The sequence below is a fragment of the Bos indicus x Bos taurus genome, chromosome 22 (assembly GCF_003369695.1).
Source record: "Bos indicus x Bos taurus breed Angus x Brahman F1 hybrid chromosome 22, Bos_hybrid_MaternalHap_v2.0, whole genome shotgun sequence".
Lineage (NCBI taxonomy): Eukaryota > Metazoa > Chordata > Mammalia > Artiodactyla > Bovidae > Bos > Bos indicus x Bos taurus.
This window is the reverse complement of record NC_040097.1, coordinates 12,383,445-12,398,305: the sequence shown is the minus strand read 5'-3', so window position 1 is coordinate 12,398,305 and position 14,861 is coordinate 12,383,445. Positions and strand designations below refer to the sequence as shown.

The following is a 14,861-nucleotide window of genomic DNA, read 5'->3' as shown; positions in this document are numbered from 1 at the left end:
GTCTGGAAAGGTCCCCCTTGGCAGAAAGCCTCTTGGAGGTCCCATTAACCTGAATGCAGACTCAAGGGCTGGGTCACCTCAGGCCAAAAAGCTATCAGGGAGGGAGCACAACCTCACCCAACACCAGGTAACTGGATCAAAGCTTCACTGAGCAAGGCCCTGCCCACCTGAGAAAGACCCAGTTTTTCCCACCACCAGCCTCTCCCATCTGAATTAAATTTGTCCATTCCTGTCCATTTTATTTCACTGATTCCTAAAATGTCGATGTTCACGCTTGCCATCTCCTGTTTGACCACTTTCAATCAAATTTACTTTGATTGATGGACTTAACATTCCAGGTTCCTATGCAACACTGTTCTTTACAGCATCGGACTACTTTCGCCACCAGACACATCCACAACTGGATGTCATTTCTGTTTTGGCTCAGCCTCTTCAGTCCTTCTGGAGCTATTTCTCCACTCCTCTCCAGTAGCATATTGGACATCTACTGACCTGGGGGGTCGGGGGGCAGTTTCTCTTTCAGTGTCCTATCTTTCTGCCTTTGCAAACTGTTCATGGGGTTCTCAAGACAAGAATACTGAAGCGGTTTGTCATTCCCTTTTCCAGTAGATCACATTTTGTAAGAACTCTCCACCAAGACCTGTCTGTCTTGGGTGGCCCCACATAGCATGGCTCATGGTTTCATTAAGTTACACAAAGCTGTGATCCATGTGATCACTTTGGTTAGTTTTCTGTGATTGTGGTTTTCATTCTGTCTGCCCTCTGATGGGCAGAGGCTTGTGCAAGCTTCCTGATGGAAAGGGAGAAAACTGGGTCTTGGGCCAAGGCCATGTTCAGTAAATCTTTAATCCGATTTCCTGTTGATAGGTGGAGCTGTGCTCTCTCCCTGTAGGGTAACGGAGACCTCCAAAAGGACTTATACCAGCACACCTCCCAGAATAGCTGCTGACCCCGAGAGGCAGGCCACTGTCGACCCACGCCTCTGCCAGAGACTCCCGGACAGTCACAAGCAAGTCTGGCTCAGTCTGCTGTGGGGCCACTGCTCCTTTCTCCTGGGTCTTGGGGCACACGAAGTTTTGTCTGTGCCCTCCAAGCGTCTCTGTTTTCCCAGTCCTATGGGAGTTCTGTAACCAAATCCCACTGACCTTCAAAGTCAGATTCCCGGCAGATTCTCGTTGACATGTTAGGAATCAGTGAACTAAAGTGAACTGGAGTGGGCGAATTTAATTCAGATGACCATTGGAACTACTACGTGGGCAAGAATCCCTTGAAGAAATGGAGTAGTCCTCAGAGTCAGTAAGATCCAAAATGCAGTACTGGAGAGCAATCTCCAAAACAGCAGAATGATCTTTCTTTGTTTCCAAGGCAAACCATTCAATATCACAGTAATCCAAGCCTATGATCCAACCAGTAATGCTGAAGAAGCTGAAGCTGAACAGTTCTATGAAGACCTATAAGACCTTTTAGAACTAATACCAAAAAAAAAAAAAAAGTGCTATTCAGCACAGGGGACTAGAATGCAAAATAGGAAGTCAAGAGATAGCTGGAGTTAACAGGCAAGTTTGGCTTTTAAGTACAAAATAAAGCAGGGCAAAGGCTAACAGTTTTGCCAAGAGGATGCACTAGTCATAGCAAACATCCTCCTCCACCAACACAAGAGAAGACTCTACACATGGACATCAACAGATGATCAATACAGAAATTAAGTTGATTATATTCTTGCAGCTGAAGATGGAGAAGCTCTATCGAGTCAGCAAAAACAAGCCCTGGACTGTGGCTCAGACCATCGGCTTCTTACTGCAAAATTGAGGCTCAAATTGCGGAAAGTAGGGAAAACCACTGCAGGCCATTCAGGTATGACCTAAATCAAAGAAAGACACGCAGTCAGAGGCAAATCAAGAGAGAAGGTAGGGGAGACAGAGAGAGACAAGAGACAGAAAAGAAAAGAGGGGAGGGGGTAGAGAAAGAGGGAGAGGGGGAGAGAGAGAGAGGGAGGCAGACATGGGGGAGGGAAGGAGAGGGGAAAAAAAGAGAGGGAAGAAGGAAGGAGGAGATGGGAGAGAGGGAGAGAGAGTTTGAGAAGGAGGGAGGCAGAAACGGAGGGAGGGAGGGAGAAAGAGAGAAGGGGAAGGAAGGAGAAAGAGAGAGCATGAGAGAGAGAGTAGGAGGGAGGGAGAAATCGAGAGTGACAGAGGCAGAGAAGGAAGGAGGTGTGAAGGCAGAGAGAGAGAGATGAAAGAGAAAGAGACAGGAAGAGAGAGACAGATACACAGAGAAAGAGAGACTGAGAGAAAAGGAGAGTGGGAAAAGAGCAAGAGAGAAACAGAGACAGGGAAAGAGACTAAGCCGGAGGGAGAGAGACGGACAGACAGACAAAGAGGGAATGGGGAGTGGGAGGAGAGGGAGAGAAAGAAAGAGGAAGGGAGGAAGACAGAGGGGGATGCAGACAGAGTTCAAGAGACAGGGAGGGAGGGAGACTGAGAAAGAGAGGGAACTACACAGGGAGAGACCAAGGGAGTAGGTGGGAGGGAGGGAGACACGGTGACAGGGAGAGAGACAGAGAAAGAGAGGGGTGGGGGAGAGAGGGAGGAAGAAAAGAGAGAGGAGGAGAGAGAAAGGGGGAGAGAGAGGAGGGAAGGAGAGAAGGGGAAAGACAGAGATAGGAAAGAAGGGAGAGAGAGATACAGGAAGAGAGAGAAAGACCAAGAGAGGCAAGGAGGAAGACAGAGACACGGAGAAAGACAGATGGAGGGAGGGAGAGACGGAGAAAGAGGGAGAGAGAGAGAAAGACTGAAAGAGGGAGGGAGATAGGGAGGAAGGGATGGGGCAAAGGAGAGAAGACACATAGCGGGAGACAGAGAGGGACCGAGAAAGTAGGTGGGAGGGAGGGAGGGAGAGTAACAGAGACAGCGAGAGAGAGAAAGAAAAAGGGTGTTGGGGGTGGGGGAGAGGGAGAGAGAGAAAAAGGGAGGCAGAAAGAGAGAGAGACCAAGAGCCAGGGAGGGAGAGGGAAAGAGACAGGGAGGGAGGGAGAGAGAGACTGAGGGGATGGAAAAAAAGCAGTAAGAGAAAGAGGGACGGAAGGAGAGACAGAAATAAAAGCGGGGGCGGGGGTGGGGAGAGAAAGACAGGGTCAGGCAGAGAGCTGAAGAAAGATTGAGGGAGGGAGAGAGGGAGGGATGGAGGGAGAGTGACAAAGAGAGAGGGAGGGAGGGTGGAAAAAGACAGCAAGAGAGACAGACAGAGAGAAACAGAGACACAGGCAGAGAGACCAAAAGTGTGTGTGATGGGGGCGGTGGGGGGTGGGCTAGGGGAGAAACAGAGTGACAGGGAGGCAGAAAGAGACAGAGCAAGAAAGAGGGGCCAACTCCAGGGAGTAGGGGAGGCAGAGAGAGAGGGAAGGAGGCAAAGAGAAAGAGGGAGGGAGAAACAGAGAGGGTGAGGGAAAGAGACAGGGCAGAAAGAAGGGAGAGAGAGAGAAAAGGATAAAGGGAAAGAGACAGAGACCAGGAGACCGAGAAAGACCAAGAGAGAGCCCGGAAGAGAGACACAGAGGAAGACAGACACACAGAGAGGGTGGGAGAGAGGGAGAGGCTGAAAGGAGGAGGGGGACAGAGATTCAGAGAGACAGATCCCGAGAGAAGGGGGCAGGCAGGGACAGAAAGCGAAAGAAAGAGGGAGCAAGTGAGTGAGGGGGGTGGCGGGAGGCAGGCAAGGTGGGGGGAGAGAGACAGGGCAAGAGACACAGACAATGAAAGAAGGATGGGAAAAAACCAGGGCACAAACGAACCTGCCTAAGAAACAGCCTCACAGACAGAGAGAACAGATACAGTTGCCAAGGGGGAGCGGAGGAAGGAAGGGATGGACTGGAGTTCTGGGTTAGCAGAGGCAGGCCCTGATATTTACGATGGTGGCCCAATGGTTAAGAATCTGCCTTCCAATGCAGGCGCGGGTTAGACCCCTGGTTGGGGAGCTAACATTCCACATGGCACATGGTAACTAAGCCAGCTCGTGACAAGAGTTTCGAGCTGCAACTACTGAGTCCATGCGCTCCGGAGCCATGCTCCACAAGAGAAGACTGAGAGCTGCAATTAGAGCAAGCCCACACACTGCGATGAAGGCTCAGCTCAGGCCAATACACAAATCATATGTTTAAAAAAGAGCAGGGCGGGGGAGACTGGGGAGTACTGAGAGCAAACATGGAAACCAGAGGCGAGGCACAGATGGTGGAGTAACAGGACAAGGAATTCACGTCTCCTAACACAGTGGCACCAACCAGGTGCCAGCGGGGGACCCCAGACACCTACGGGACTGGAGGAGCCTCCATGCAAGCAGGTAGGATGTGGTGGGGGAAGGAGGGAGGGAGGAAAAGCAGAGGCGGGATGGGGGGAACCCCTGAGGGGTGGCTGGGGGAGCAAGCTCCCACACTTGGAAGAGCCCACCCATGGTGCAGGGATCAGCAGGGAAGGGGAGAGAGCTTCTCAGGAGAGGGACATGGGAGGGCTACATGACAGGGGTCTCCTCAACCTGCTCAGGACCCAGGGAGCCTACTGGGGTCCAGAGTCTGAACTTCCACCCCTCAGAGACCCCTGGCTGTGCAGGTCCTGAGCCTAAGGCCAGCCCCACAGGGGCTACTGTGATTCTGTTTAGCTTTGTTGTTGTTGCACTTTTATTTTTTCTAATATATTTTCTAGTTTTATTTTTTATTCCTTTTTACTCTCTGCTCCTTCTTTGTTGCTTTTCTTGGGGGGCGGCAGGGGAGGGCAGCACTTTGTGACCTGCGGGGTCATGGTTCCCAGGCCAGGGATCAGGCTTGAGCTCCTGCAGTGGAAGCACTGAGTCTAAACCCCTGGACTAACAGAGACCCTCAAACCCCAGGCAATATTAGTCAGTGTGAGCTCTCCCTGAGGTTCTCCTCTCAGCACCAAGACCCAGCTCCACCCATGGCCTGCAAACTCCAGGGTTGGACGTCTCAGGCCAAACAACCAGCAAGACAGAAACGGTCCCACTCACCAAAAAAAAAGAGAGAGAGACAAAAAATATGATACAGACGAAGGAGCAACGCAAAAACCTACAAGACCAAATAAATGAAGAGGAAACAGGCATATACCTGAAAAAGAATTCAGAGAGTAATGACAGTAAAGATGAGCCTAAATCTCAGGAGGAGAATGGAGGCACGGGTCGAGAAAATACCAGAAATGTACAACAAGGACCTAGAAGAACTAAAGAGCAAACAGTGATGAAGCAAACAAGAACTGAAATGAAAGATACACCGGAAGGAACTGATAGCAAAGTAACTAAAGCAGAAGAATAAATAAGATCGAAAGAACTGTTGAGGAGCAGAATAAAGAAAAAAGAATAAAAATAAATGAGGACAGTCTCAGAGACCTCTGGGACAACATTAAACACACCAACGTTCAAATCACAGGGGTCCTGGAAGGAGAGAAAGGGTCTGAGAAAATATTTGCAGAGATTATAGTTGAAAATTTTTCTAACACAGGAAATAGGCACCCAAGTCCAGACAGTCCCATACAGGATAAATAGGAGAAGATACACACAGAGACACATATCAATCAAACCAACAAAAATTAAATTTAAAAAAAAAAGCAAAAAATAATATACAAGGGAATCCCCATAAGGTTATTAGCCAATTTTTCAGTAGAAATTCTGAAGGCCAGACAGGCGTGGCAAGATGTATTTAAAATGATGAAAGGGGTAAATCTACAACCAAGATTACGCTACCTGGCAAGGATATCATTCAGATCCAATGGAGAAATCAAAAGCTTTACAGGCAAGGGATTTCTCTGGCAATTAAAACTCCACGCTTCCAATGCATGGGGTATGGGCTCGATCTCTGGTCAAGGAAATAAGGTTCCACATACTGAGGAATGCAGCCAAAAAAAAAGTAAAAAAAAAAGCTTTCAGACAAGCAAAAGCTAAAAGAATTCAGCACTACCAAATCGGGTTTATGACAAATGCTTAAAGAACTTCTCTAGGCTGAAAACACAAAGAGAGAAAAGGACCCACTAAAAATAAATTCAAAGTAATTAAGAAAATGGTAATAGAAACATGCATATCAATAATTACCTACAATGAAAATGGACAAAACGCTCCCACCAAGACACAGATTGACAAAATGGATGAGAAAATAAGACCTGTACTATCCAAAAGAAACCAACTTCAGACTTGCAGTCATACAGACTGAAAAAGAGGGGATGGAAAAAGATATATTCCATGCAAATGGAAATGAAAAGAAAGCTGGGAAAGCATTACGTACAGCAGATAAGATAGACTTTAAAATAAAGACTGTTACAAGAGATAAGGAAGGCTAGTACATAATGAAGGGATCAATCTCACAAGGAGGGATAACAATTATAAATGTTTATTCACCCAACACAGGAGCACCTCAACGCATAAGGCGAATGCTAATAGCCATAAAAGGGGAATCGACAGTAACAGAAATAGAAGGGAATTTACCACCCAGCTTACACCAATGGACAGATCATCCAGACACAAAATAAATAAGGAAACACAATCTTTAAATCACACAATAGACCAGACAGACTTAACTGATACTGACAAAACGTTCTACTCAAAAGTGGCAGAATACACTTTCTTCTCAAGTATACATGGTGCATTCTCCAGGACAGATCACATCTGGGGTCACAAATCAAGGCTCACTAAATTTAAGAAAATAGAAATCATTATCAAACATCTTTTCCAACCACAGCACTATGAGGTCAGAAATCAATTATGGGGGAAAAAACTATGAAAAACAGAAAAACACATGGAGGATAATCGACATGCTACTAAATAACCCAGAGATCACTAAAGAAATCAAAAACACACAGAGGACGTCCCCGGTGGCCCAGTGGTTAAGAACCTGCCTGCCAGTGCAGGGGACCTGGGTTTGATCCCGGGTCTGGGAGGATTCCACATGCTGCAGGGCAACCAAGCCCGTGCACCCAACTACGGAGCTCACCGGGCGCAAACACGGAGCCCCGACTCCCAACTCCTGACGTCCGCGCAGTCTAGAGCCCGTGCGCCTCCACCGCTGAGCCTGCTCACTGCAACTGCTGAAGCCCACGCGCCCTAGAGACCGTGCTCCACAGCGAGAGAAGCCGCCACGCCACAGCTAGAGAGGGGCCCGCTCACTGCAGCTTGAGAAAGCCCACCCGTGCCAACAAAGACCCAGCGCAGCCGTAAATGAATAAACGAACTAATTCAGAAAGATACACGCACCCCTATGTTCACAGCAGTGCTATACACAGAAGCCAAGACACGGACACAACTTAAATTGCCATGGACAGATGAGTGGATAAAGATGTACATACACACAAGGGAGCACTGCTCAGCCATAAAAACAGAACAAAACAATGCCATCTGAAGCCAACATGGATGCAGTGAGGGATTATCATACTAAAGGCAGTAAGTCTGAAAGACAAATACCATATGGTATCACTGATATGCAGACTGTAAAATAGGGCAAATAGAGAGTGAGGGAGAAAAAAGAGAAAGACAAAGAGAAAGCACCAGAAAGAAAATGGGAGACAAAGAAAGAAGGAAGGTGGGAGAGAGAGGAAGAAAGGCAAACAAGGAGAGAGACACACAGAGACAGAGAAACAGAGAGAGGGAGGGAAGGAGCTAGGAAGAAAGAGACAAGGGGGAAGAAAGAGAGAAGGCAGAGAGAGAGAATGAAGGGAGAAAGAGAGAGAGAGAGGTAGGGCTGGAGGGCGAGACAGGAGGGGGGAAGGAAGTGAAAGATAAAGAGAGAGACAGGGAGAGAGACTGAGAGAGAGGGTGGGAGGGAAGGAGAATTAGAGAGTGACACAGAGACAGAAAGAGAGAGAATAGGGAGTCAGGGAGAGACTAAGACAGACATAGGGAGTGAGAAAGAAAGAAAGATGCAGGGAGAGAAACATGAGAGACAAACAAAGAGGGAGGGAGAGAGACAGAGAGGCAGAAAGAGACAAGGCTGGAGAGTGACAGGAAAAGCAGCAGAACCAGACAGACAGACATGGGGGGAGAAACGAAGATGCAAGAGAGATGGAGGAGGGGGAGAAGTGAGCGAGAGGAGACACAGAAGACAGAAAGAGAAGGAGAGAGGGAGAAAGAGGAAAGGACACACAGAGAAAAGCGAGGAGAGAGAGTAAGAAAGAGGGAATGGCAGGGGAGAAAGAGAGACAAAGCCGGGGTGGGGGGGGTGGGGGAGAGACAGACAGAAAAAGAGTGGGATGGGGCGAGAGAAACAGAGAAAGAAAGAGGGAAGGAGAGAGAGAGCAAGAGAGAGGATGGGGCGGGGGGGGGGGACAACAAAGAGGAAGAGAAACTGAACAACAGGGCAAGAAAGAGAAAGGAGAAAAGAGACAGAGAGAGAAGGAGAGAGGCAGAGAGACAGGGAGAGGTGCACAGAGACAGACACCTAGACAGAGAGGGGAGAGGGGAAAGGAGAGAGAGACAGGGAGCAAAAAACCAGAAAGGGAGAGAGAGAGAGAGAGAGAGTGGGAGAGGGGAAAGGAGAGAGAGACAGAGAGAGAGAGTGGGAGGGAGGGTGTAACAGAGCGCGACCGAGAGAAAAGAGGGAGATAGAGAAAGAGAGTGAGACAGGGAGAGAGTCACGGAGAGACCAAGACAGATGTAGGGAAGGAGACAGAGGGGGAGACAGTGAAAGAGGGAGGGAGAGGGATAAAGAGAGAGACAGAGAGGGAGGGACAAAGAGAGACAGAGAGGGACAAAGAGAGAGTGTAGGAAGCAAAGAGAAACAGAGAAAGAAAGAGGGAGGGATAAAGACAGACAGAGAGGGGGAGAAAAAGGGAGAAAGAGTAGGGAAAGAGACAGAGAGAAAAAGTGTGTGTGTGGGAGGAAGGGAGGGAGAGAGAGAGCAAGACAGAAAAAGAAAAAGGGAAGGAGGGAGGCAGAGAGGGGCAGGTGGTGGGGGTCAGAGAGAGAGACAGAGCAGGAGAGAGACAAAGACCAAGAAAGAGGGAGGGAGAAAGAGAGCAAGAAAGAGAGGCAGAGAAAGAGAGATCAATTGAGGGAGTGAAATAGAAAGGAGCGGGGTGCAAGAGGAATAGAGAGACAGACAGGTGAAGAGACAGTGACAGAAAATAAAACAGGGAGGGGGAAAAGGCACAAACAGACCTGCCAACAGCGGCCTCACAGACACAGAGAGCAGCCTGTTAGCTGCAAAGGGCGAGGGGAGGAGGGAAGAGATGGACAGGGAGTTCCAGGTTAGCAGGCGCGAACTCTGATATGTACAACCAATACAAATGTCCCTGGTGGGCCAGTGGTTAAGAGTCTGCCTTCCAACACAGGGAATGAAGGTTAGATCCCTGGCTGGGGACTAACATCACATGTGACACAGGGCAACTAAACCAGCTGGTAACAACTAGAGAACCTGTAGCCTCAACTATTTAGTAGAACCCATGCTCCGCAACAAGACCAAGAGCTGCAACTAGAGAAAGCCCACATACTGCGACGAAGACCCAGCTAAGGCAAAAAGGGATGGATGAACAACAGAGCCCTAACGTACAGTGCAGGGAACTAGATCCAATCTCCTGGGATAACCATAACGGAAAACAACACGAAAAAGCATGTGTATGTATGTATAACTGAGTTACCTTACTGTACAGAAGAACTACACTAGAGAGGTCTTAATGACCCAGATAACCACAATGGTGTGGTCACTCACCTAGAGCCAGACATCCTGGAATGCAAAGTCAAGTAGGCCTTAGAGAGCGTTACTGCAAACAAAGTTAGTGGAGGTGATGGAATTCCAGCTGAACTATTTCAAATCCTAAAAGATGACGCTGTTAAAGTAGTGCACTCAATATGCCAGCAAATTTGGAAAACTCAGCGGTGGCCACAGGACTGGCCAAGGTCAGTTTTCATTCCAATTCCAAAGAAGGGCAATGCCAAGGAAAGTTCAGATTATTGCACAATTGCACTCATTTCACATGCTAGCAAGGTAATCCTCGAAATCCGTCAAGCCAAATTTCAACAGTACATGAACTGAGAACTTCCAGATGTACAAGATGGATTTAGAAAAGGCAGATGAACCAGAGATCAAATTGCCAACATCCACTGGATCATAGAAAAAGCAAGAGAATTCCAGAAAAAACATCTATTTGTGGTTCACTGACTACGCTAGAGTCTTTGACCATGTGGATCACAACAAACTGTGGAAATTTTTTAAAGCAATGGGAATATCAGACCACCTTACCTGTCCCCTGAGAAATCTGTACGTAGGTCAAGAAGCAACAGTTAGAAGCAGACATGGAACAACAGACTGGTTCAAAATGCGAAAAGGAGGACGTCAAGGCTGTATATTGCCACCCTGTTTATTTAACTTATATGCAGAGTACATCATATGAAATGCCGGGCTGGATGAAGTACAAGCTGGAATCAAGATTGCTGGGGGAAATATCAATAACCTCAGATATGCAGATGACACCACCCTTTCCGCAGAAAGTGAAGAGGAATTAAAGACCCTCTTGATGAGGGTGAAAGACGAGCATGAAAAAGCTGGCTTAAAACTCAACATTCAAAAAATGAAGATCATGGCATCCAGTTTCACCAATTCATGACAAACAGATGGGGAAACGATGGAAACAGTGACACATTTTATTTTCCTGGACTCCAAAATCACTGTGGACGGTGACTGCAGCCATGAAATTAAAAGACACTTGCTCCTTGGAAGGAAAGCTATGACCAACCTAGACAGCATATTAAAAAGCAGAGACATCACTTTGCCGACAGAGGTCTGTACAGTCAAAGCTATGGCTTTTCCAACAGTCATGTACGAATGTGAGAGCTGGACCATAAAGAAGGCTGAGCACTGAACAATTGATGTTTTTGAACTGTGGTGCTGAAGAAGACTCTTGAGAGAGTCCCTTGGACTGCAAGGAGATCAAACCAGTCAATCCTAAAGGAAATCAACCCTGAATATTCACTGGAAGGACGGATGCTGAAGCTCCAATACTTTGGCCACCTGATGCGAACAGACAACTCATTGGAAAAGACTCTGATGCTGGGAAAGACTGAAGGCAGGAGGAGAAGGGGATGACAGAGGATGAGATGGTTGGATGGCATCATTGACTCAATGGACCTGAGTTTGAGCAAACTCTGGACATAGTGAAGGACAGGGAAGCCTGGCATGCTGCAGTCCATGAAGTCGTAAAGAGCTGGACACAACTGAGCGACTGAACAACAACAAGGCCCTCCCAACAGAAGTTTACACAAGCCTCTTAGCCTCCTCCATCAGAGGGCAGAGAGAAGAAGCGAGAAGAACCATAGTCCCACAGCAGCTAAAACAAAAACCGCATTACAGAAAAGTTAATCAGCTTGAAAAAGCAGAAATCTATGTCCCAGATGAAGGGACAAGATAAAACCCCAGAAAAACAACTACATGAAGTGGAGATAGGCAACCTTCCAGAAGAAAGAATGGAGGCAAAGAATGAGAAGATGCAAGGAATGTTTACCAAAGACCTAGAACTAAAGAACACACACAGAGAGATGAATAACACACTAGAAGGACTCAACAGCAGAATAACTGAGGCCGAACAGATAAACGACCTGAAGGAGAGCATAGTGGAAATCACTGCCGCAGAACAGAATACAGAAAAACAGAATGAAAATGAACGAAGACAGCCCAAGAGACCTCTGGGACAACAATAAACGCACAGACATTCGCACTGTAAGGGTCCCAGAAGGAGAAGAGAGAAAGCACCTGAGAAATTATTTGAAGAGAAAATAGCTGAAAATTTCCGTAACAGCAGAAAGGAAACAGTCAACCAAGTCCAAAAAGAATGAAATAACTGCATCTGTAGCGACATGGACGGACCTAGAGATTGTCTTACTGAGTGAAATGAGTCAGACAGACGAAGAGAAATGTCACATGACAACCCTTATATGCAGAATCTAAAAAGAAATGATACAAATGAACTTATCTGAAAAATGGAAAACAGACTCATGGACTTGGAGAACTTGGAGAATTGCCAGAGGGGAAGGGATAGTTGCAGAGTTTGGGATAAACATGTAAACACTGCTAAATTTAAAATGGATAAGCAGCAAGGTCCTACTGTATAGCACAGGGAACTCAATGTTATGTGGCAGCCTGGATCAGAGGGGAATTTGGGCAAAAATGGATACATGTATATGTATGGCTGAGTCCCTTGGCTGTCCACCTGAAACTATCACAATGATAATCAGCTAAACTCCAAAATAAATTATAAAGTTTAATAATAAAAAAGGAATGAAATTAGAAAAAAAAAAAGCTTTTATACATAAAGAATCCATTATATATATTTTAGAAACTATTTAGAATTTAGACTTATGAATTTTTGCCTAAGTAAAAAATTTACAACATTTTGATTCCACTTGTTTAACTTAGTATGAATAGAATGTTAGATTTCTATTAAAAAAAATAGATATGAACAAGCAACAAAGGTTTACTGTATAGCATAGGAAACTATAGTCAGAATCTTGTAATAACCTATAATGGAAGATAATTTCAGAAACAGTCTGTATTTGTGTAACTGAATCACACACAAAAAAGAATTCTACTTTTTGAAATTTAGTAATGTTTATCTTTTTGCCAGTTTCTTTAAATGTCCTATGGACATCTAATAACAATGTATGAGATACAAAATTTTATATGTATTCATGTAGGATATAAGATTAACATAAATTAATATAAATACAAATCTATTACAGTTTAATTATTGATGACATTATTCAAGACACTCCTGTTATTTTTCCTACATTTAATAAAGTATTCTCACAGAAATGCTAATATGTCTCACTATGATTATATATTTTTTTCTTTTCCCTTATACTTCTTTTGATTTGTGCTTTATGTATCTTTCTTTCTTTGTTGTCAGGTGTCTAATGGGTTAAGATGTCAATCTTGTTTGTGAATTGTACCTGTTATAATTAAATCACCTTTGTCTCATTTAAAAATATATAAATTTTTTAAAAAAGAAGACTGGAACAATCATTTTAAAATCACAGATTGCACAAAACAGGCAATGGACTAAACTGGCCTTGATATGCTGACCCCTAGTACAGGGTAACATTTGTGAAAAGCAAAATTTAGGGATTAAAACTGTGGAACAGACCAGAGCCCATTTCATCTGTTTATTTATTCAAAGGAAGACCTAATTCTATGCAACTTCCGTGAACAGATTTTTCACACAATCTTGGTTACTACCAGCCCACGCTGAGCACACACAGAAGGCCCCGAGTGTCTTCTCCAACGGTGTCTTCCCTACCTCACACCGCCAACAGCTCCCGGCACGTCCCTTAAATCATCAGAAGGTGCCTGCCAGGAAAGGAAACAGGGTCAGCCCCCAGCTGCTCAGCCACGCCCTGAACCAGGTACCAGCCCTGAGCCCTCCCTCATGGCCCTGCAGGAAGCGCCTCGCTATCCGCACTCCACCTCGTGGTGGATCGCGGGGCCCCAAGAGACAGAGAGTCACCCAGTTACCCCGCCAATGCACAGCAGGGCTGAGGTTCCCACCTGGGTCTGACTCCAGTCCATGCCTCCAACCTCTGGACCAGAGCCTCTCACCCTCTGCAGCTCAGCTTGTGCCTCTGGGTCTGGCACCTGAATGTTCCCTGTGCCATACCAGAGAGTCTACATGGACTGCCTACCAATCTGGTGTTGGGCCAGAAGAGGACATGGTGAGCAGAGGCTGTGTAGGGCCTGGCAAGGCCTCCCAGTGGTCTCTGGGCAGCAGAGAAGACCTAGGGCTCAGGAGCCTCCTACTGTGACCCTGGGTGAAGGGAGAGTGTTGGGACAGAGCAGAACTGCCCACTGCCCCAGTGCGACAGGGCATGACTGTGTTGGTGAGCAAAGACAGGGCTGGGAAGGCTCAGACACCAAGCACACTCCCCACACACACAGCAAACGAGCCCCTCGCACACCTGCCGGCCTCTTTCTTCCCGAGACACAGGAATTAGCTCAGGGACCCTCAGCAGCAGCCACAGAGGAGGTAACAAAGTCACAATGTATCCCAGAATACCAGGCTGACGGGTAGAAATGGGCAAAATGGCCCAGAGGTGCCAGACAGCAGGGGAGAAACTTCTTGATGGGTTTGGAACACAAACAAGCCCCCCCAGGACCTTTTGAACTGCTTTCCTCAGGAAGTCTGTTCACAGGCACTAAGGGTTACCTAGCTTCGCCCCCCAGGACCCAGCGAGAGAAAACTGCCTAACCCCATCAGCCCAGAGAGAGAGACAGACACACAGATGCTAACCGAACAGACCCTGAACCACACAGCAGAGTGCCCCAAGCACTGGCCGCATCCGCCATGACTCCAGACCGGCCACCTCCTATTTGTAGACAGCTGGAGGCAGAAGAGCGGGCCACAGGACCACCAACCCCGGGGAGGAGGAGGAGGAGGAGGTTACCTGTCCCGCAGGGATGGACTCCAAGGAATCAGAGCATCCTCCCACAATGGACCGGTCCTCAGGAGTCAGACTGTCGGTGGATGAGAGGCTGCTGGCCAGGGCCTCCTCTTGCACGAACATGATTCCTAGAGAGACCAGGGGCAGGCGGGTGGGGCAGGCGGGGCAGGAGAGCAGCCATTCAACAAATGGGGCTGTGTCCTCGGGCTACAGCATGGCTGGGGGCTAATCAGACCCCCCAAATCCAGGCAAGTGGATTACAGAAGAAAATGTTACAACCAAAACCTTAAAATAACTAGAAGAACGAACGCCTGCTCATCTAATCTCAGGACGGGAATTTCTGAGCCTGAATCCAAAGGAAGAACTTGAGGTGTGACTATATAAAAACTAAACTTCTGTAAGAAAAACAAACTTGAATGAAATGAGAAAAAAGTGCTCACAGTATTTGTCAA

The 14,861-nt window shown here is 47.0% G+C and overlaps 1 protein-coding gene across 2 annotated transcripts in view; it reads right to left on the bottom strand.

Annotated features, from left to right (window-relative positions):
- Positions 1-14,861, bottom strand: part of NISCH (nischarin) — a 62,263-nt gene that overhangs the window by 23,208 nt on the left and 24,194 nt on the right. For both annotated transcript variants that reach the window (XM_027523599.1, XM_027523600.1), the window contains exons 14-15: positions 14,413-14,537; positions 13,272-13,321 (exon numbers count right to left, since the gene is read on the bottom strand). In XM_027523599.1, the coding sequence (XP_027379400.1) occupies positions 13,272-13,321; positions 14,413-14,537 (175 nt within the window). The remainder of the gene's footprint in view (positions 1-13,271; positions 13,322-14,412; positions 14,538-14,861) is intronic.